Source organism: Apus apus, chromosome 1 (genome assembly GCF_020740795.1).
Source record: "Apus apus isolate bApuApu2 chromosome 1, bApuApu2.pri.cur, whole genome shotgun sequence".
Classification (NCBI taxonomy): Eukaryota; Metazoa; Chordata; class Aves; order Apodiformes; family Apodidae; genus Apus; species Apus apus.
In genome coordinates this window covers 203,074,443-203,097,484 of record NC_067282.1, presented here as the reverse complement: position 1 = coordinate 203,097,484, position 23,042 = coordinate 203,074,443, and the positions used below count along the sequence as shown (strand labels likewise).

Below are 23,042 nucleotides of genomic sequence, written 5' to 3'. Positions count from 1 at the left end.
TCGCTGTGCTGACCCAGAAGAAGCCTTTTCTGGAGACAACATGTAAAGCAGGTAGGGAGGGCTGAGGGAGCTAACCCAAGCCTTTCCTCAGGTCTTCTCAAGATGACCTCGCAACACGAAGAAACTCCACCTTTAACAGAAGGCATCAAGAAAACCATATTTGAAAAATCATTTTTGGAGTGACAGTTATTTTTGCCACCTCTGGGTCCAGGCTGGGAAGGCTCATGGTTTAGCTGGATCTGGCAGTGCAAGGAGGAGGATTTAATGCAAAGCTCTGAGCTTGTTTTTAGTGTCCTCCCAGCTGCCCTGAATGCTCCTTGCCTGAGCACTAGATAAAAAACTTTCAGTTCTCTTCCCTCTCTCCACAAAAAATGCAAAGATTTGATAATAATTTTGCCCTTAGTACTTTGAGCATGCTGATACCTTCGAGACATTCCCAAACTGGTGCAAACCTTCCTTAGGAAACATCTTATGAAAATACCCATAATTTATTTAAAAATTTGAACACACAGCTTAGTTTTGGAAGGGGAACTGTGGTAATGTGTGGGATCTAAGCTTGGGTGTGAGCACCATGGCCAGGGTCTGGGTCTAGGAGCAACCCTAGCTGCTGCAGTGGTGGGGTTCTGCACTCCCCCTCCAGATAAGAACCCCAAGTCAACCCCCAGCCATGAAAGGAATCCCAAATAAAACCAAATCTAGATGAAAACCTATATAGCCACAAATATCCTCCCAGCCAGATGGAAACCCCAAATGCTTCCCAAACACCTGTCCCAATGAAACCCCCAAATCCCCCCATGTGGTTGAGAACTCTACAATCTGCCTCAAGCCTCCATCCCCCCCATCCCCCTTGGCCTTAAATCCCCAACAAAACCCCAAATCGACCTACATCTTTAAGCACCCTAAATTCCCACCAAACCCCCACCCAACGACACCCCATGCAGACAAGAACCCCAAATCCCTCCCAAACCTTCATCCTGACAAAACCCAAAAGTCCTCATCATGCAGATGGGAACCACAAATCCCTTCCAACCCCTGCCCCTCAAAAAATATTTCCAATAAATCCCCCGCATGAAGCTAAGAACCCCAGATCCCTCCCCCCTCAGCCCCAAACCTCTGTTCCAACGAAACCCCAAATCTCCCCCCCCATACAGATGGGAACCCCAAATCCCCTCCAACCAACCCCTCCCCAAAAAAAAAAAAAAAAAATCCCAAACAAATCCTCTGAGTGAAGCTGAAAACCCCAGATCCCACTCCTCCCAAAAACTCCATCCCAATGAAGCCCCCTCCTCCATACAGATGAAAACCCCATATCCTCTCCAGCCCCCGCCCACCCCCCCAAAAAAAATCCCAAACAAATCCTCTGAGTGAAGCTGAGAACCCCAGATCCCACTCCCCCCCAAAAAACACTCCATCCCAATGAAACCCCCAAAACCCCCTCCCCGTACAGATGGGAACCCCAAATCCCCTCTAACCTCCCCCCAGCTGACAAAAACCTCAAATCACCGCGCTCAGTTGGACCCTCCCCTTTCTTTGCAGCCCCTCTCCAGCCCTGGTACCCCCCCTCCCCGACCCCATCACCCCAAATACTCAGCCCCCCACCCCCTCGCTGGCCCGGGGGTGGGGAGGGGGGGGGGGGGGCGGAGGAGGGGGCGGGCCAGGACTGGCTGCACCTCCCATTTCAGAGGGAGAAGAGGAGGGGGGGGGGGACGGGAACGGGGCCGGGGCCGGGGCAGGGCAGCGGCCGCCCCCCCGGGCAGAGAGCTCCGGCAGCCGCGGCGGGGACGGCGGCGACGAGGGACCATGAGGGCTCCGCTGCTGCTGCTGCTGCCGCTGCTGCTGATCGGTAAGTGCCACCTCCCCCATCAACACCCACACCCCCCCCCCCCTCTCTCTTTTCCCCCATCAGCAGCCCCGCTTTTTTACCTTCACCTTGTCGGTTTGGGATTGTGGGGGTTCCCCCCCCCCCCCCCTTTTCTCCTTTTCCCTCCCCCACTTTCCACTTTGCTGGGAGCAAAGCGGGCGAGAAAGGCGGAAAATAAACCGGGGGGGGGGTGGGGGTGGTGAGGGGGTGATGCTGCGTGCCCACCCGCCTTCTGATCCCCGGGCTGATGAGCCCTTTGCTTTGGAAACTGAGCACATCGAACCTTCCAAGTCGGGGCTCCGGAGCCGCAGCGCTCGTTTCTTTATGCAACGCTCTGAGCTAAACACGCCGCTTCCTCGCTCCCTCATCCCGCTTCCCCCCCAAAAAAACCCCATATCCTCTCCAGCCCCCGCCCACCCCCCCAAAAAAAATCCCAAACAAATCCTCTGCGTGAAGCTGAAAACCCCAGATCCCACTCCCCCCAAAAAAAAACTCCATCCCAATGAAACCCCCAAAATGAAACTGCTCAGGGATTTGGGCTCTTGGGAAACGGCTGAGGAAAGCCCTGAGCCTCACAACCCGTTTTTTAGGGTCCTATCGAGCGTTGTGGGGAGGGGGGGACACACATAATCGGTTCGGTTTGGTGTGAGCAGCTCTTGCAATGGTCCAAAGCGCCAGGTGCTGCGTGTGATGGGAAGACACTGGTTGGTGGGAGTGGGAAAAGAGTGGGGGGAAAAGCTGGTGGGAGACAGCGATTCCCTGATGGGAGTTGATGAGGAAGTTGGGAAAAAAACAAAACCAACAAAAACAGGTTGAAACTTCTGGGCAGCCTTTGCTGCGGGACACAGCCTTGGAGCCGTGAGGGATGGGGGCTGCATCCTCCTGATGGGGAGGTGTGGGAGTGGGAAGGGTGTCGGGGGTCCTGCTAGTGCTGGGGTTAAGGGTGTTGTGGAAAAGGCTGCGGGTGATGCAGTGGGAGGTCCGGGTCTTCAACGGGGTTTTGGTTTGGTTTTGGTTGTTTGGGTTTTTTTTTGTCAGAGGGGTTGCACTGAAAAGCAGCAGGGAAAAGGAAATACACTGATTATTGTAAAAGTTAATCAAGGCTGGGAGGAGCAGGGTATTTCTTCCCTGTGCCCGTGGAAGATGAGGGAGAGGGAGGAGAAAAAAATCCAATACATGAAAGAAAACGGAGTGAAATCTTTCTCTGGGTCACGTCTGCCAGAGGAGCCTCTGCTGGGCTGAATGTGCTGCTTTTATTCAAGGTAACAAAAGCTGGGGGACGCTCCGGAGGTAAAAGCACAAGTGGAGGCAGGGCAGGGCCCTGGAGGTTTCACTACTGGGTGAATTCATGGAGGTCTGGCTCCAGTCCCTGCCTGCCCATTTTTTTTCCTGTTCCTCTCGGGATTCCCAGGCTTGGTGACTGAGCAGGTGTGAAGTTCCCCTCTCCCTTAAATGCTCACACGGGCTTCAAAACATAAGATTCCTCTTCTCATTACAACTCACGAAGCCTCAGCCTCACTAATGTTGGCATGAAAGAAGAGCTGTTAATGCAATTTTTCTTGAGCCAGCCAGAATTTAGCTGAGTTTAGCTGACTTTGCCTTCTCAGAAGGTTTTGTCCTGCTTTACAAAACAGAGCGATAAATATACTGGGATTGGTACAAAACAGGCTTTTAGCAGGAGGATGGAGAAGGGACCCGTTTCTATAGCACTCTCAAGTGATCCTATTACATTTTTCTTGGAAATTATTTATTAAATCCTTCAAAACGGTGTTTTTGGACATTAGTGCTGCTTTTAAGTTTTGATATAAGCTCCTTAGTGGTGCTTTTATGTTGCTCCCTGAGTATTGGCACCAGGATTTTCTTCCTCGGGGGCCAAAACAGGCATCCATCCTTGCTGGGTGTTTGTGCTGGGAGTCCCAGCAGTGCTTACTTCTAAGGTTGGTGTTGGCTGCAGACATCTGAGTTACTCAAAGCCTAAGATTCATCTTTCCCCAAAAAAAAAATAGGAAGGTGTTGGCTTTGTAAGTGAAACTGTAAGATTTTTGGTATCTTAAAATTAAAACAAGTAATTGGGGATGGAGCCCTCATGGTTTGTTCTGAGTTGAATGTGAAATGGGTGAGTGAGCAAGGAGCTGGGATTTCAGAGCGTAGTTTTGGGTGTCATGAGGAAGAAGGTGACAAAACGGTGAGTGGGGCAGAGCAGAATTGAGCCAAAGGTGGCTGAAGTTTTTTTAAAGCAGGTATTTGGCTACAGCTATTTCATTAGATATAGTGGCTTCCAGGTTCATCTCACCCCAACCCCCTGATTCTGCAGAGACCTCCCCTAATTTCCCCTGGTGTAAAGCAGAATAAAACCAGCCTCAGGCAAGGCACAGCTTTTGTGTACATGAGATGCAGCAAACTAGACATCGGGCAAATAACATCTCTACATTCAAGCAGCCTGCGAGGGGCTCAGAGTTACCCACTGCAGCACGTTCACAGGACATTTTATTTGGTTTATTCTTTCCCCATATCAGATCTTCTGTCCCACAGGGGGTATGATAGGAAAAAATTGCATCAGGAAGAGAAAACCGATACTTTTTATCCTCAGAAGATTAAAAAGAGCCACAGGTCAAACCTGTCCCGGGGGCAGAAAAGGCAGGAAGATCAGCCCTTTGCTTGTCTCAAAGCAAACCAAAGATTGATGGGTTTTTAATCCTTGTTGCCAAAACACCCTTTTTCATTCCCAAGGGAGTTTGTTTTCGAACTGGGAGTTCGTGTTTGCCCGAGACAGGCTGTCAGAGATGTGCATTTCTTAAAATCCATATTATCCCTTGAATACTAATCCTGACACAGGCAGGAGCAGGCAACTGGGGCCATGTTGACGAGGGGAGAAAAAAATAGTTCAGGAAAGAGTTTTAAAATCAGCACTGAAGCAAACTGTGCCTTCTTGCTGTTGGAGGAGCATCGATAAGATTTTTGAAACCTTTTCTGCAAGCCACTTGGAAAGTGCAATGCTTTTAATTCCCCAGTAGCAAAGCAGATAAAGTAACGATACCCCATGGGTCTGTTTAGGAGGTTTAATTAAAGAATTGTTTGTAAAGCACTTGAAGATCCTTGGATGAAAGAAGCTGGAACCATGCAATATGCTGATTTAATTCCAGAGAGTTGCTTTAAAGGCTTATGATGAGGAGGCTGATGATCATTCATGTTGGCTGAGACGGAAGGGAAATATCTGCTCTCAGCATTTGCAGAGAGGCAGGGGCTCCACTTTGGTGATTATTTGCCCTATAAATCACATATTTTCTCTCCCCTTCTGCACCCTCTAGAAGACCTAGACCTGTCAACACGAGCACTGGGGTGTTTGGGGGCTCAGGCTGTGGGGATTGATGGACACTAACAATGGCCAGTGAGGATCCCTCAGGCCATGCAGTAGCCCCCGTGTAATTCTGGGTGTTGCCTCACTCCATTAGGAAGAAATTCTTCACTTCGAGAGCAGTGAGACAGCAGAACAGGTTACTCAGAAAAGCTGTGGATGCCCCATCCCTGGAAGTGCTCAAGGCCAGGTTGGATGGGGCATGGAGCAGACTGGTCTAGTGTGAGGTGGCTCTCCATAGGAGGTGGGTGTGTAACTAGGTGATGTTTAAGGTCCCTTCCAACTCAAACCATTCAATGATTCTATGATTCTGTGATCACTACAAAAGAGCAGAGATGAGCTGCTGGAGTTTAGGTGCAAGTCTGCATCCATCCCACATGCTCACACTGGCCCTGAATTTTGCCCCCTTTACCATGATGCTGGGTTGAGTGGCCCCTTTGAGACCCCACCACAGCACCCAGAAACCCCTTAACGCTCTGCCGGGTCAGGGAGGATGAAGCAAGTGGGCTTCATCTTTCCAGGGTGATGCCCTGGGGAGGGGAGATCCCACCAAATCACCCAGCAGAGCTGCTCTGTGCTATGAGGGCTCAAGCCCAAGCGCCTTCAGCAGCTACATCTCCAGGTGGTCCAAGCAGTAGCAGGCCTGAGTGCATTACAAAAAATCCACCCTGGGTGAGTGCAGAAATTCCTCCCTCCCAGCTCCTGAGCTGACGAGGAGCAACACATAAACAGAAACCTTGTGAGCCCCTCACCTTTCATCCAGCTCCCAGCCTAACAGGACACTTGTGGGACAGGTGGCCTCCCCCAGCTCTGCTGGGAGCTGAACAGCATGGGAGGGCTTGAACTTTGCAGGAATCCAGGTGGTCTTGTTTGGTCCATTCCCCGTGTGCAGGCATGTGAAGTCTCACAAACCCTCTGAAGCCTCACAAACCCTCTGAAGCATTTTCACATGCTTCAGCCAACTTCCTTGTCAAAAGTCTGTTTACATGCACGGCTCCTTCCATAACTGGCCAATCTCCACCTAAGGATGTTGTTTCTGAATTCTTGCAATGCCTGCCCTTTCCTTCAGAGACTGCTCCTGACTAAACCTTACTTTTTTTTCTTTCTCGCTATTTTTCTTATTCTAAAGGACACACAAAGTCATCTGGCATTTATTGTTCTCCAGCTACCCGTGCTCAGTTCACAGCAACCCCCAGGGCTTTGCCAAACAGTCCCTGTTGCAGAGAGCAGTGCCTTTGGTCTGGGAACTGCCAAGAAAACCCACCAAGTCTCTCTCTTGCAGCTTGTGAGACAACCAGGCTTGAGCCTGGTTCTGCAAGGGGGTCTTGCAGGTTCTGCTGCATGGTGGGGTTTGGGGATGCCCCACTATTGTCCCCCCCACAGCCCTTTCCACGTGCCACTGGGGCTCAACCAAAAAAATAACCCCTGTCATTTCCCCCAGACTGCCTGGTGTGAGGATGTCCCACACCCTCAGTTGAGGGGCTTTCTCCTGTAGCTTCTTTGTTATTTAAGATAGATGGATACAGCTCATCTGAGCTTCCACATGTTTTAACAGCTCTAATTGCACATTTGTCTGTTGTAGCACTGGCTGAAGCCTCACGGTGTTTTACTCTTGAGGAATATTTAGATTCACTTGAAACCAGGTGGAGGCAGGAGGGATGAGCTCTGCCCATGTCACAGCTCCAGTTTCGAGTTGCTTAAGCACTGGGACTGGCCTGGATCCAAAATCATGTTACTTTTGAGCTAAGCAGCCCTGTCCAAGCAGGTAGACAGAGCTGGGGAGGAAATTATCTCCCTTGTTTCTGTACAGAAATGGTACGTGATCTGCTGTGAGCTGAAGAGCTGAAATGCTGTTTAAAGTGGCTGTGCCATAGTTTCTCTCTCTGTGTTCCATGGATCTGCTTATGCTACGTGCTTTTTTTGGTGAAGACCACACAAGCAGTGTTCAGGGATGGGGAGATGCTCTCAGCTGGGGTCTCCAGGGTTGCTGCAGTACAAATAGCATCAGTGAAGGCCTGGTGAGCAGGGCGCTGTGATGCAACAACAGCTTTCCATAGGCAGACAACACCTCATGACGCTGCAAGGGGAGAAGTCATGGTCCCACCTAGAGGGTTTTATCATAAAATCATAGAATATCAGGGAGGAAAGGACCTCGAGGATTATCTGGTCCAACATTTCTTGGTAAAAGTGTAGTCTAGTCATGATGGCCTAGCACCCTGTCCAGCTGAAGCTTCGAAGTGTCCAATGTTGGGGAATACCCCACTTCCCTGGGGAGGTTATTCCAATGACTGACCATTCTCATTGTGCCATTGATCCTGACATCTAGTTTGGAGCTCAACTCTGTGCTGTGGTTCAGGAGGGGGTGCTGACTTTGCACTGCTCATTTTTACCCCTTCACAATATGAACACCTGGGGCCATGCTGACATAGAGGTATTTTTCTTCTAGCTAAACTTCCAGGAGATGGGTACCAGTGTCCTCACCTTCTTCCACAGCCTGGGGAGAGGTACAGGTATCTTCGAGGATGAAGCTCAAATTTAGCTGCTGGCTTTGAATTGCAAGTAGTGCTAGAAATATTGAGTGCCTGGGGGAGTCTTGGAGAATGGCAGGAGTAACTCCACTGCCTTCTGGGAATGCAGAGCCCCTTGGGGTGACCTTCTTGGAGGTTCCATGCACATATTCACTTGTCTGGAGCCATGGTGTGTTTCAGAGTCAGCCTTCAGTACCTAATATTACTGAAAGCCATTGGGAACCAGCAAATTCCAGGTTGTCCCATCCACCCTAAAGAGAAAAACCCATCTGTCCTTCAAGAGATGCAATGAAGTTGCTCTAAACCCCAAAGGCACCAATATCCTCCATTGATCCTTTGCTTATTGGGTCCAAAGTCTTCTTGCTGAAGTTTTTCTCATCGCTAAATCTGTCTGCTTTGCAAATCTTTGCATCTTTGCCAGCACACACTGCTCTGTGTGTTGCAGGCACCTTTTCTGTCCCATAAATAACGCCCATCTCGCAGCTTGATTGGCCTGAGGCCAGGAGTGCTCGGCAGACACCAGTGACAGTTTGGTGACAAAATATTGCAAGGAGACAGGGAGAATGCAAACAAGTTATTAAAATTAGCTCAACGTCATGCCTCAATGGCTGGTGTGAAGCAGAAGGGGTAACAGAGGAGAATGAGCATTTATTTTGGGCACCAGGAATCCAGTGCTGCTGAAACACCTGCTTTTAGGGGTGAATCCACCACAAACCAGTTGTGAGAAGGTTGCAATCTGGTTTCCAGCATGGCTCAGATGGTGTGTAACCTCCAAGGTCCTGTGTGCCCATGTTGTGCTGGTGCTGGGTGGCAGCAGAAAGGGAAAGGGCCCCTGTTTGGGCAAGCTGGGATGAGCTGCCTTGTGGAGGAAGGGAAAACAGGGAGACCTGGTGTTGCCAGTTCTTCTGCAGGTGTGAGCAAGTGGCGTTTTCCTCCCACTGAAAGATCCAAGATAATGCCATGTTGGTTCAGGTACTTAACCAAGGTGTTGAAGGTTGGAGCTGAGCTGTCCTAGAATCCAGCTGCTGTTAGTGGAGAGCGAGAGGGACATCTTCTGAAGGCAATTTAGATGTGTCTTGGGATGGTTTGGCCTCTAGAAATGTTTGTCTCTGTACATGGTCCCTGACAGTGTGTGATGTTACTCCAAAAATATCCAGAATCTGCCCATGGAAGCCCTTATGTTGCATAACAATATCTGTACTTAATTAAAACAGTCAGAAATGGTGAGTTTCAGGATTTGGAAGAACTTCTTGGTAGGGGGTCAGGAGTACACCCTAAAGGCTGCAAAATGGAAATGTGGATAAAAAGAACATGATCTTTGGGTTTAAAAAACAAGTTTGTTTTTGAAGCCAGGTGAGGGACGGATGCCTTAGAAACAGGCAGGTGGGATCTGCTTTAAAACCTCCCCCCAGATGGAGAATGTAATTTTTATTTCTGAATAAGCTCAATTGTAGGTGTTGCTTGGAGGTCTGGCTCATATTCTTAGCATCCTTAATAAAAATTGGATTAATCCAGTGGCTTTTTCTCTGTCTTAAAAGCTCTGTGTGCAGGGGGCTTTGGTCTTAAGCCACATGGCTCATGAGGCTGGTGAAATGGAGGAGAAGGGCCATTCAGCAGTGGAAGAATAAAGCCTTAGTTATTAATGGCAAAGGCTGAAATTTTTCTCTTTCAGCCTTAATTGATTTTAGGAAATGTAACTGGAGGAGGAGGCAGAAATTCGCTTAGAATTATTAAGCTGTAGTACTTAGAGATACATTCAATCTATTGTACAGAAATGAGGAGACAACCTTGTTGGGCATTTCTTCTAAGTGGTTTCTGCTAGATACAGGCAAAGAGAAAATGCCAGATTTCTCACTTTGACAAAGGGGACTTGAAAGACTCTGCAGAAGGGTTTGGGGAAACTGTTTTTGAGAAAGTTCTTCTTTGAAACCTAATAGCAAAAACCACTTTTTTTGTGTTTTTTTTCTTTTTCCTCCTCCCCAGAGTCAAAAGGCAGGAGGGTGAGATAAGACATTCCTCCACCTACACAAATAGGGGGGGGGGGAAAGGAAAAGTTTAAAAGATACTGCTGCAGCCTGTGGAAAATGGAGAGCTCTCAGGGTGACTAGTATATGCAGCTTATCAAGATACTGGATGCTTTGACTCTGAGAAAAAGCAGAGTAGTTGAAGTGATGCACTGTGCTCCCAGCACGGATCCAGTTAGCACTGGTTATACTGGAATGGCATCAAATCACCAAGATCCTGGACATTTCTATATAAATATATGTACACTAAATAAGTAATTCATAGAATGATTTGAAGGGACCTTTCAAGGTCATCCAGTCCAACCCCTCTGCAGTGAGCAGGGACAACTAGATCAGGTTGCTCAGACCCTCAATTAAAGGTGTCCTTGTTAGACATTTTTAATTTATTAAACAACAGAAAAAACTTTGAAAGCACGGGTAAGGGAAGCAAGTTTTCTACCAGGAACTAGGCCAACTGATAAGAAGCACCCTCAAACCAGGTTGCAATTACATGGCTCCAAAACCAGCATTCTCATTCATGTATTTTTTTAGCCATCTCCCCACTCTCCAACTGCTGACGACCTGATTTTGTTTAGGAGCCTAAAGAAATAAAAATAACAAATACATAAAAATATAAATAAAAATATTGATGGATTTCTTTTGGCAAAGCAGAGAAAGCAGCAACACACAGTAAATGCATGAAATGACCCTCTTTTGTTTTATTTTGCTTTTTTTGGGGGGTTTGGTGTTTTTTTTTTTTGGTTTTCCTTCTTGTATTGGTTTAGTTTTCAGATGGATCAGTCTCCTGATCTGGTTTGACACAATGCAGGAGTTAATCTCAGCCCACCATCACCTCCACTCTCACCCTAGCCTCAGGGTAATTCCCATGCCAAAAAAGCAGTGAGGGACCCTGACCTCTTTGGCACAAGTGATAAATTTTCCTGTCCTGAACAGTCATGTGGAATATTGCAGGAAAGTAAGTTTTGAGCTTATTTCAACACCCTAGTATAGAAAATTACTTTATTTCCATAAGGTTTTCCCAGACAGCTTAAGAAAACACCCTCAAGACTCTCAGTCTATGCAATTTTGAAGGCCTCTGAGATAGTTTCTACCCATGAACAGTACCAATAAATTCCCATTAACTTCATACAACAGAACATCCTTTTTTTTTTCTCATGAAAGCCTCACAAAGGGTTCAAACCCTCATCTTACGGCCGAGTGCTTTGATTTAAACTGATGTGGCTGAGGTGATGAATTTTAATCACAATTTAAAATCAGGAAGAAGAAAGTCTTCATTTGAACGATGTGGTTTTCATCATGTTTTTCATTTACAATCCATCCCTATATCCGTTCAGAAGGGTGGATTCTCCTCAGTGGCTCATTGTGAAGCTTGGAGATTTACACTCTTGCTTTTCAGTTCTGATTTCCAACCAGGTGGACAGGATAGGAACATATTTGTCTAAATAGTTATATAGACTGACAACACTTTATTTTGATTTCTAACTTTTGAGTCTCCCTAGGTAATGATGAATGATGCTAATTTGGGTTTTATCAGTGGCAATCACTCTTTGCCAATAGAGGAAATCTCTGTCAAACTGACAGATGCAAACCAGCATTTATAATTCCTTTAAAATACATCAAGCAACCAAGGGCTTGGATACCTCATGCATAAACTTTTCAACATACTTTTGAGTTCATTGCTAAGCAATTCATTGAGCAAATCTCAAGTGTCAATCTTTGATGGAGTTAGTGACTGAAATGAATTGTTTCATGTCCTTCAAGGGCTTTGAATAAACAGGAGTTATTCTCTTAAAACTCATTTCTGCTATTTAAAAGGGGAGAGAAAGCAATTTTATTTTTCAGCTGCCAGTTTCCTGTTGTTTTTGAAGCTTAGAAGTAATTATTGGTAGAGCCACTGAATATGTCTCTCTTGGATCTGCAGAGGGAATTTAAATGTCTAGGTGAGGTTTGTGTGTGTAACTTTGGACCACCTGACTGAAGGCAGAGGAACCTCATGCTTAGTGTCTGGGTACCCTGGGTATCTGCCCATAGTGTGGGCAGACAGTGATTAAAGGAAAGCAAAGCAAGAATTAATGAGGCTTCCTTTAATTGGCTGCCCAGTTTTTGTCTCACATCTAAATTTAGTCCTGTTTAGTGTTGGAAAATACAAGATGCCTCCGTGCCATGAGTGTCTTGGTTGGGTTTAGTCCTGCTGCAATGTGTTTAGTCTTCTCTTTGGTGCTAGATGGCAAAATCTGGCAAAATAAGGAGGAGATTTAGCCTTGACAGATTATGGCACATGGCAACACACACACCCTTTCCCAATGGGACAAGGCAAACTTGGAGCAATCCTTCTTGTCTCCAGGAAAATAATGTAGCCTAGTAGATCATGACAGACCTCCATCGATCCACACTGCATGCCTAACATGGCAGTCTGGGGAAGGTGGGAGTGATAAATTTAATTTCCCCTCTTCTTTCCAAAGTAAAATGCTACTACTAGACAATTCTGCAAAGCCTGGTGGAGCCTGGATCCCCTCATCCAGCCTATTTAGATGCATCTCCTTGCTGACCCTACCTGAGAGGATTTTCTCCCACAGGTTTGACAAACAAAACATTGCTCTTTAAGGCAACAAATACAGAGGGTGAAAAGAAGGGGAAAAAAACCCAAACAAACAAAAAAAAGAAGTCTTGACAACCGACACATCCTTGATGCAGTGACTTGAGCTCTTCACCATAGGAGGTCCTTTTCAAAGCATGTCTTCATCAGGCAGGAGGCTGCCATTGAGCAATCATTGCCATCAAGATTATTGCAGTTGTCACTCCTGCCATCACTGTTCTTCATGTAGTTATTGCAGCTATTGAGGTATCACCTCCATGGTCAGGACATGTCTGCTTCTGCTGTGACACATCAGTGAAGGCTGATAAAGTTGGCTAAGTTAGGCTCAGCTCAAGGTGGAGGATGCACTATCATTGTTCAGACCCTGGGCCAGATCCTGCAGCCCTCACTCTGTGTTTCATCAGGCCAAGTCCTTCTCAGGCTGTTGGGAGGAGCAATATCCCGTGATCCCATGGTCCAGAGAAGCTTTTCATGGTGAGTGGTTCTCAAAGTCTGGCCTATAATTTACCATCTTACCCAAACCCCCCATTTCTATGTGGTTTTACAACAAGGAGCAGTTTGATGTTTGATAGGGTGGGCACAAAGCCTGTCACCCGTCACCATCCATGTTCCCCATGTCAATATTCCTCCAAATCATGGCTTCAGCTCCTGGGAGATGATTTAGGGCAGACAAGTTGGGAAGAAAAAAGCTGTTCTTTAGGCAGAGGAGGTGGCACAACAAGAAGAAGGGTGGACTGGCAGGAAGGGGGTGGTGAAAATTGGTACGAAAGGTTGAGTTGGCAGCAAGAGAAGTAGGGGACCTCATGGTCAGTGTGTACTTTGTATGGTCCTTTCTGAATGTCCTTTACAGAGGGCTAGGGACAGTAATGGGGAGGTACAAACTGACAGGTTGAAAATAGAAAGCACTGGATTTTTTTTGTTTAAAAAAAAATTAAAAATCCATCTCTTTTGCTCTGACCTAAGAAGCCTGGCCAGAGGTAATTGACAGCTGCTCAGGGTAAAGTTTTGGGGGTTTTAAAGAGGGAGCCTGTGAGGGAGCAGAGTTCTTCTTCCCCTGATCACATTAGAAACAGAGGTGACGGGATCTCATCAGCATCTTTGATGAAAGAAAACCCTGCCATTCTGTAAAAAGTAGCTTGACCCTGTTAGCAGCTCCTGCTCCTTCAGGACCCTCTGCCTGCACCCCCCAGCCAGTGCAGAACCTCTCATCATTGCAGGACTCAGAGTGAACAACTGGATAGACACCAGGATGGGTGCAGAGACCCAGCATGTTGGTTACAGGTGGAAAAGGGGAGGGGAACCGTGGAGACCAGGTGCATTTTGACAAGACCCAAAGCCAAGTTCTGGTGGGGTGGTTGCTGAGGTCCCACTACATATGACCCTCAGTATTGCATCCAATCCCACCAACAATCCTGATAAAAACCTGGAAAAAAAACAAACCAGAACACAGAAAAACAACAACAACAACAACAAAAACCAAAACAACAAACAAAAAGAAAAAAATAGGGACCCACCAGAAGAAGCAGCCATGTGTGCCTTGCAGATTTGATGAGAAATGCTTGGGGAACAGCCATGCCAAAGGAATGCTGGCTATTCTGGGGCTGTATTTGTGTTTGAGCTGGCAGATGAAGGTTGCAGCTCTCTACTTTGTCTTCTATGGGAGGGTTTTGTGTGTCTGGCAGGGCTGCTCCAATCTGATTAGGAAAGGGCTCCCCCCGGGGTGAGGGGGGGGAAGCAGCCATGCAGGGACCTAACTAAGCTGCTTTCCCCAGGAGCAGGGCTGCCCCAGGCTGGTGAACACAGCCCAGCTGGCCTTTTAGGGAAGGTTTCCTTATAATCCAGCTCAGAAGCAGTGTTGGGGCAGGGGTTTATCTTTATCTTGGCTGGGAAAATTGGTTCCCTGAGGCACTGGAAGGAGGAGACTGATAATGTGGATGGGTGAGTGGGACCAGGGCTAGGAAACCTCTGCAGGGGAATTGGCTTTGAAGCTTTTTTTTTGTTGTTTGGAGAGTGCTTTTAGGATCCCACTTTATTTATGTGTTTCCTCCCATCCTCAAGGCTGATGTTCATCACAGCAGGAGGGCTTGGGGAAGGGAAGGGTAAGAGAAGTGCAGCCCACGAGCTGTTTCTGCAAGGATTTTGGCTCGGTCTGAGCATGGGCAAGCATCCTGTTGAGAGACAGGGGAGAGCAACAGGTAATAACATTTTGCCTCTGCCCAAATCTGAAAGAAGAAATGCTTATATCCTGCCTTTGAAGTAGGGAAACGCATTCCTGCCAGAGGAATGTATTTGATAGAGGCAGAGAAAGACCCTCAGATCTCTCAGCTCCTGTTTTAAACAGGACTGCTCTTTGCTGAGATGGACAGATGTGTGTGAGGCACCTGTGGGCAGGTTTCCCATATTTTTTCTCCTCAAAGGTAGGAAATGGTTTCTTATAGCAACTTGATGCCATCTGGACCTCAAAGTCAAAGGGTTACAAATTGTCCCAGCCTGGTCAATCCATGGCTATTAACACAAAACTACCAAGAGCAGGGAAAGGAGGAGCCCTCTTCTTGATAATATAGATTAGGAATAATGGATTTGTTTCGTAGCAGTAAATACCAGCTTTTGGATTTGGTTGCATCAGGAAAGTCTGTATGTGCACGTAGCTGCAGGGTGGCAAATGTCCTGGTGCTGTAACTAATTTCCATCTCAGGTGCATTTTGCCCACCATGCACATAGGCTGTTTGCAGGATGGGGATTTGCTCCACTTACACCTTTTTTCCAACATGGTTCTGTTCCCATTTTGGAGAGCTGGTTCAAATGGCACAACAGCAAAGGACTTGGCCATCTGCTGCATACAGAGTCTCAAAATGCCATCCCTGGCTTCCAGCCTGTGTGCCCTACTTATCTGGCTGCTGTGCAGAAGCTTGCTGGGTGAAGGGCCTGGCTCTGTTGTTTTGCATCGTTCGAGCATCTCAGCTCATCCGTGACACGGTTGCCCACATTGAGAGGTTTGGGTACTGGGAGGAACTGGTGATAGGCAGGCAGAGCTGCTCATGTGCAAAGCAACCACAGCTAACATGGGCCAGGAGCAGGCTTGCAACAGAGAGCAGTGTCTGTAGTAGTTAAGCTTGCTGGTTATTAATTATTTAAAGCAATAATACAACGATCAATCACCAAGAGTTATCAATAGATGTTGCTGAAAGTTGCCTTTGGCTTCGGGTGCCTCAGCTCTTTCCTGCCTCCTTGGTCAGTAAGCTCAGGACTTGATTTCTGAGAGCTGCACTGATGGGAGTCAAGGACCATTTTGCCCAGATAATAATTTCCAGACATGTCTGGATGAGATGAGGCTCAGGATTACAGGAGGGTCTTTTTGTACATCTAATTGTGCTTCTCCAAATGTGGATTGAAGTCTGCGTGGGGATTTTTCAGTTGTCTCTTCTGCCTTTCTATAATCAGGGACGTTGATTTTCTTGTGTCTCATAAAATAGGGAAGTTTTTGCAGCAAAGTTGTGCTTTGATTTGGCAGTGATCACTTGCAAACATGGCAGGGCTGGACCCATAACATCAGCCCTCACCAGCACAGCACATCCACAACATGGGGCTGCATTTGCTGTGCTCGCCCTCTCCACACTTACCCAGCAGTTCCAGGGTTACAGCCAACAGCACCCACTGAATCCCAGTTCAGTGCCCCCTCACTCACTCTCCTCTGCTTTGCCAATGGCTTTCTGCAAGTTGCAGATCCTGCCCTCTCCTCCCATCTCCCACCCCACTGCCATGCCAGCTCAGTTTTCTAAAGGAAATGTTCAAGCTGATGTGTCAGAGTTTCATCCTGCTGAGCCCAAAGCAGGATCCAGTCTCCCCTGTCCTGGGAGCAGAAGAATTTGGATATTGTCATGAAGCCTAGCCCCATGTCCCCCTCCTGTATCCAGAGCTTCTGGTCAGTTCTCTGGGTCCCCTCTGAGGTGGGAACCCAGCATGGGGTCTGCAGACCTCTCTGAGGCAAAAGAGGAAGACGATTAACAGCAGGGAGGGGATGCAGCTAATTCTTCCTTCCTGCTTCCTTTGCTCCCTTCCCTTGCCCTGCCATGGCCTGCCCTGCAGCCCAACTGCTAGACACTGCCCTGGAGAGAAGGATTTTGGTGGGGGAAAGATGTCAGTAAAGCCCTGACCTCAAAAGCTGACAGGGACAGAGGTGGTTTTTTTTTCCATCCAGACCACCCTGGGTATAAGTGCTGCAAGCTTTCTTTTCCATTAGATACCATTTAGCATTTTCATCCTTAATCAGTGAGTCTCTTCAAGCTCAAACCTACTACCTGAACCTATCTGTCCAAGGAACAGATGCTGAACTTTCTGGGAGCTGAATCTGATCACCGTTGCCTGTAATATTTGCATTATATATATTATTTTTTTTAAAAAAAAAAAAAGGTCCTGGAATTTCTCAGCACACAGCCATGCCACTAAAACCTACCCCAGCCTGCCTGCACTAAGTGCAAAACGTTGCATCCCTGACCCAGTGACATCCCACCACTTCCCATGCTCCTCTGCTCAGCTGTAACCACGCAGGAATCTCACTCCTTGCTGGGCTGCTGGGTGGACAACATTGTTCCCCCATTGAGTCATAACAATGAGGTCATTGGGCTGGAAAGACAGTGTCATTCAGCAGCCAAGAACCCAGCTGGCTGGTCCCGGTTGTGTCTCATCTCCTGTGACAAAGCCACATCTAACTGACTAATTAAAGCCGTTGCAGGCTTCATCTTGGAAGGGGTGACCAAAATGTGCATTGTTCTTCGTCAGCACTATGTCAGGCCAGTTGGCTGACTAATAGGCAAGACCCTTCTTCCTACTCCAGCTTGCTACTTGCTGTGTAAGCCTAAATTTCTGGTGCTGGCGATGGAGAAACCTCCTCAGAGATGAACCACCATGTCTTTCAGAGCAAGCTAACTGCTTGAATGAGGACCTAAGGACCTCAAGAGAGCCCACCCAAAGCCCACTCTGCTCCAACACGACCCAGCTCAAACCACTTTGGGATGGTCTCTATACATTGCCATCCCACCTGCCGTTGGACATGTGGCATTTTGGGTTCCCACCTCCCATAGGAGTTTGATGTTGCACCTAAACCAGTGGTTTTGATGTCTGTATTCCCTACAAGGACCATTTGCCTGGCCCACACACTCAGTGGATGGGCAAACTTCAGCCCAGAACTGTGTGTGGACCAGGGGCATTTTCCTGCCCATATATGGGTCATCTTTCCCTTCGTGCAGCTTTCAGGTCATGCAGACAGGGTGCCTGCAGTGTAGGCAGAAAGGAGGGAAATGTACAAGTGCCTGGCAAGCTATGGCCCACAGTAAATCTCTGATTCCCTCAACCAAATGCTCCTATAGTGTCAGGACCTTCAACACTCTCAGAATGAACATCTTTTGAGCCCTGAGACCAGTGGACACTTCTTCTTTTGACTTTTCTTGCTCTTATTGCCACTCTGAACAAGATTATCCAGTAAACAGTGACTAAACGTGCCCTAAGGGACTTCCGAGAATGAATGTTGCTCAGTGATAGGTTGCCATTTCCATTCAACCCTCCCTTCTTTTTTTCTTTCTCTTTTTTTCCTGCCTGAATGTGATTGTCTTAAATCAGATGTGTCTTCTTCTTGCTGCCCAGGCCCAGCTGAGCAGGAACGTTGGGTGTATGTTTACCACGGCTGGTGTCCCAGCCCTAAAGCACCGCAGCCGCTTCTTTTGAAGAACATACAAAGCAAGGAAGAGGAGCAATTGTTTGGGAGGAAGTTGAACCAGAATGTAATAGACTCCCATGAGGATTACTATTAGTAATTATTTGTATTGCTTTGGCACCTCACCAAGGTTGGGGCCCCGGTTAGAAAGGTGATGGCCCAGCCCGTAAATGAAGACAGATCCTCTAGCCAAAATCTATCCACTCTTGCATGTAGAGACAGGGGAAACTGAGGCAGGGAGAGTTTAAAAAATGTAATCAAGGTTGTTTCAGAGGGTTGTGGCTGAGCAAGGATGTGAGCTGACACGTAGTGCTTCCAAGAGCATCCTTCCTCTCTGGGGGAAAATGGTTAAGGCTCCCCTACCTCATGCTGCTCGCAGCTACATATAAGAGGCCACTGGGTAATAAATACTCTGTGCTGGAGAATCCTGCACTATGACAGCACTGGACAAGGTCCTCTCTCACTGTTTTCACCTTTCACCAGTGATTCCTGTGATCATGTGTATTATATTAAGGAGAGGAAGAGCAGGATCTGTTGAGGAACAGAAGTTCTTGAAATGGAAACTGAAGTCTCGGTGCACTTGAAAAAGAGAGAAGGGAAGGGAAGGGAAGGGAAGGGAAGGGAAGGGAAGGGAAGGGAAGGGAAGGGAAGGGAAGGGAAGGGAAGGGAAGGGAAGGGAAGGGAAGGGAAGGGAAGGGAAGGGAAGGGAAGGGAAGGGAAGGGAAAAGAGAAGAGAAAAGAGAAGAGAAGAAGAGAAGAGAAGAGAAGAGAAGAGAAGAGAAGAGAAGAGAAGAGAAGAGAAGAGAAGAGAAGAGAAGAGAAGAGAAGAGAAGAGAAGAGAGAGAAAGAAATGAAAAGAAAAAAGAAAAAAGGAAAGGAAAGGAAAGGAAAGAAAAGAAAAGAAAAGAAAAGAAAAGAAAAGAAAAGAAAAGAAAAGAAAAGAAAAGAAAAGAAAAGAAAAGAAAAGAAAAGAAAAGAAAAGAAAAGAAAAGAAAAGAAAAGAAAAGAAAAGAAAAGAAAAGAAAAGAAAAGAAAAGAAAAGAAAAGAAAAGAAAAAAAAAGAAAAGAAAAGAAAAGAAAAGAAAAGAAAAGAAAAGAAAAGAAAAGAAAAGAAAAGAAAAGAAAAGAAAAGAAAAGAAAAGAAAAGAAAAGAAAAGAAAAGAAAAGAAAAGAAAAGAAAAGAAAAGAAAAGAAAAGAAAGAAAAAGCTAAATTTGATATTCCTTTTCTGTAAAACCAACTGTTTCAGGAGAGTTAAATAATGAGGCAGTTATGAATTTGCCGACAATAGAAGTTGATCAGATTACACAGCCTGTAAAACCAGACCGTCACTAGAGCCATTTGGTGGGAAAGAAACTCTGTGCCAGACAGTCTTTAAATAGTTTTGAATAGGAGGGAGGGTTTGCTGTGTCCTTCCCTTCCTAGGCTCTCCCCACCTAAAGAATAGCACCGAGCCTCCTGCCAAGTTCCCCGTGTCCAGTCAATGCCCGAAGGCTCAACTTGCAGCTAAATAAATACATGTAGGTCCATATGTATATGCATGTGTATATATAGAGCTCTGAATTATCAGGGAAGACCCCACCCTGAGGGAGGTGTGGGTGGGGAACAGAAGGGAAAAAAAATAAAAGGTGGGACCCGAAATAGCATGGACACACAAAGGATCCCAAGGAAATGTGGAAGCCTCCTCACAGCATTAACAGGAAATCTTCGGGCTGCTGGCTAGCCAAGGTCAGGGGGGACTGATGGCAGCAGAGGGATGGATCCTGACATCCAGCTTGACTCTCCTGCAAAAATGCAGGGTGATGAGGTGGCCGCTTTTATGGCAGTGAAGGTTTTTAGGTGTCACAGACATGCCTGCAGAGGAACTTGTCTCCACTATAGCCTGAATGAGTAGCAAAGCAGATGGCACCGGGGAGAGTGGATATCTAGCTAAGAATCACTCAAAATTTTACTTAGAGAGGCTGGGATGCTTGAGGAGGTCACCAGTGCCTCTTGGAGGTGGCTCCTACATCAGCTGGCATCACTGGTGTCTTTAACCACTTTGCATCTTTGGTCTTGGTCATAGAATCATAGTCATAGAATCAAAGTTTGGAAAATACTTTCAAGATCAGCAAGTCCAACTGTCTGCCCTACAATCCCCAACCACTAAACCATCTCCTGAAACATCATGTCTACCCGTTTTTTTGACACCTCCAGGAAGACTGTCTCCACCACCTCCCTGGGCAGCCTGTTCCAATGCCTCACCACTCTTTCTGTGAAGAAATTTTTCCTAATATTCAATTTAAACTTCCCCTGGCACAACTTGACCCCATTTCCTCATATCCTATTTCTAGTCACTAGAGAGAACAGGCCAACAGCCATGGATCAAAGATCATAGAATCATAGAACATCTCAAGTTGGAAGGGATCCATAGGGATCATCCAGTCCAAGACATGTTCAGCTCATCATCTCTGGGTCCATCCTGGATTGCTGGCGGGTGGACTGGGGATGGCAATGTGACTCAGATCCCCGAAAAGGTTAAAGTCACTGGCTGGAGGGCGTCGATTTGGGCTGACTCTGAGTCATCCAAGGTGCTGGGCTCACAAAGGAGGGTGAGGCTTCTGGTCTTATCGCCTCCCCACCATCGCTTTTCCGCTGGCCCTTTCTGCCCTTGGGGTGGGCAAGCATCCTCCCCAGGCATGGCCCCACGGGGGGCTGGGAGCCACCCCACCACAAGCCTCAGAGGCAGGAGCAGGCAGAGGCTGTTGCTGGAGGGTGATTCCTGCTGTAAATCTTTGGGGGATGCTGGAGAGGAAAGGGAGGTGCAAGAAGCAGGGGACAAGGCTTTGCAATGCTGCAGTGGTGCTGTGTGCCAGCACAAACTGACCTTCCAGTCACCCGTCTCCATTTCATTTCCTCTTGCACTCCTGGAGCTCCCTGTGACTAGGCTGAGGTCTCCTTATTCCCTTAGGTTTGGAGACTCTCGTTTTCTGCACCTTAAGGCTGCAGCTTGGACCTCTTCCATGCCAGGCCTCCAGCAAGTGTCAGTCTCCAGATGAGGTTGGCATCTTAAGTTTTGATGATAGCAAGATTTTGGCCATTAGATTCCAGCTTTAATGCCCCTCTGTGGTTTGGCTTTGGTGGGCTGTGAGGTCTCAGAGAAGCCAATTGTCCCTACTTGGCTTTGGAAGAGTCCCTGCCACAAGAAGGGACATATTTCTTCCTCTCCCCTTCCTCATTGCAAGGGTTACTGTGATGTTTACAAAAAAGTGGGGATTTTTTTGGCTACAAAACCTACCCACAGGATACCTGCACCTTTGTGAGAACTTTGTGGCCTTCATCTTTCATGGATAGAGTGTAGACACAGAGCAGATGTACAGCGCCCAACTTGAGTGACATTAGATGTGACAACTCTTCCCGGGTGCTGGCCAGCTGGCAGAGGTTCAGCCAGCAGGATGAGTAGCTCAGAGCTACCTCACATTGCTCAGCATGAACCCAAATATGAAACCAGCCAGCTGGAGAGGAGGGCAAGATGATGAACTCAGTCTCCCCTTGCCACCCAGCGAGGTGGTTTCTTGCTGTGGACAGGCAAGCCCACTTCACCTCTCTGTCTGCTTGCCTGTTCTGTCCTAGAAGACAGTGGATGGACCCTACTATCTTCTGCAACCTGCACCCATTCCACAGTTCTTCAGTTTGGTCTGTCCACTATCTTATCATAGAGCCATAGAATGGTTTGGTTGGAAGGGACCTGAAAGATCATCTAGATCCAACCCCTCTGCATGGGCAGGGACACCTCCCACCAGACCAGGTTGCTCCAAGCCCCATCCAACCTGGCCTTGAACACTGCCAGGGATGGGGCAGCCACAGCTTCTCTGGACAACCTGTGCCAATGTCTCACCAGCCTCACACTAAAGAATTTCTTCCTAATGTCAAACCTAAACTTACCTTCCTCTAGCTTGAAACCATTCTCCCCTCATCTTGTCAACCCCTGCCCTTGTAAAAAAATCCCTCCCCAGTTTTTCTGTAGCCCCTTCAGGTACTGGAAGATGCTCTAAGGTCTCTCTGGAGACCTCTTCTCTGGGCTGTACAATCCCAACTCACTCAGCCTGTCTTTGTGGCCCTACTCTGGACTCACTCCAACAGCTCCTTGTCCTTCATATATTGGGAACCCCAGAACTGGACACAGCACTGCTTCTTGTCCTATCTCCATGACAAAAACTGAGCAAATGGCAAGACAAAATCTGACATCAATCAGAGCTTTCCATGTCCAGGAATCTGGAAAGGCCAACCTCAGCTGGGGAGCCAGGTGTGACCCATCCCTGATGTTTGGTCACTGTCAGTGTCCAATGCAACATTTGGGGACTTGTTTGTGTGGGGACTGTCAGCAGATTTCTCCTGAATTAACTTTCTTTTAAACTTCTCTCAGAGCTAAGGAGACTTTAATTTGATTAAACCTACTTCATTCTGGCTAAATTAAACGAGAGCTGATTTAAAGCTGAACAAGAGTGGCCACCTGGTGGGTTGTGTGCACTTTGACTAATCCACTCTGAAATCATTCCTTCTTTTAATTTTAAATTAATTTTCTTGAGTATCTCTGCTTAGACAAGCCATCAAGCTGAATAAAAATCATTTCTATCTCAGGGGCTCATGTCCTCTCTCCTTCTCAAGTTGTCTGGAGTAGTCCTCCAGGAAAAGCCAGCAAGGGATGATTTGTCGTTCAAGTGAAAAGGACGAGGAGGAACTTCTGCTCTGTCTTGATGAATAAATCTGCCCCCTCAGATGTCCCCATGCACCAAGAAGCAGCTGTGGGTTGAAGAAAAGAGCTCAGGTTTCCAAGAGGTGCTGCTGTGAGGTTACAGTTCAGCCCTCAAAAGGAAACCAGTGGGTTTGGCCAAGCAGATCTTAGTACTGGCATCTCTTAAGGCCTCCTTCCCACCACCTTCAGCTTCCCACCAGCTTCATCGCTCCTTACTGCTGAAGTCAGCTCATG

At 47.3% G+C, this 23,042-nt stretch overlaps 1 protein-coding gene across 4 annotated transcripts in view; it reads left to right on the top strand.

Annotated features, from left to right (window-relative positions):
- Nucleotides 1-1,734: 1,734 nt before the first annotated feature.
- Nucleotides 1,735-23,042, top strand: part of PODXL (podocalyxin like) — a 48,817-nt gene continuing 27,509 nt past the window's right edge. For all 4 annotated transcript variants that reach the window (XM_051628584.1, XM_051628576.1, XM_051628567.1 and 1 more), the window contains exon 1: nt 1,735-1,843. In XM_051628584.1, coding sequence (XP_051484544.1) covers nt 1,801-1,843 — 43 coding nt within the window. In that variant the 5' untranslated portion in view covers nt 1,735-1,800. The remainder of the gene's footprint in view (nt 1,844-23,042) is intronic.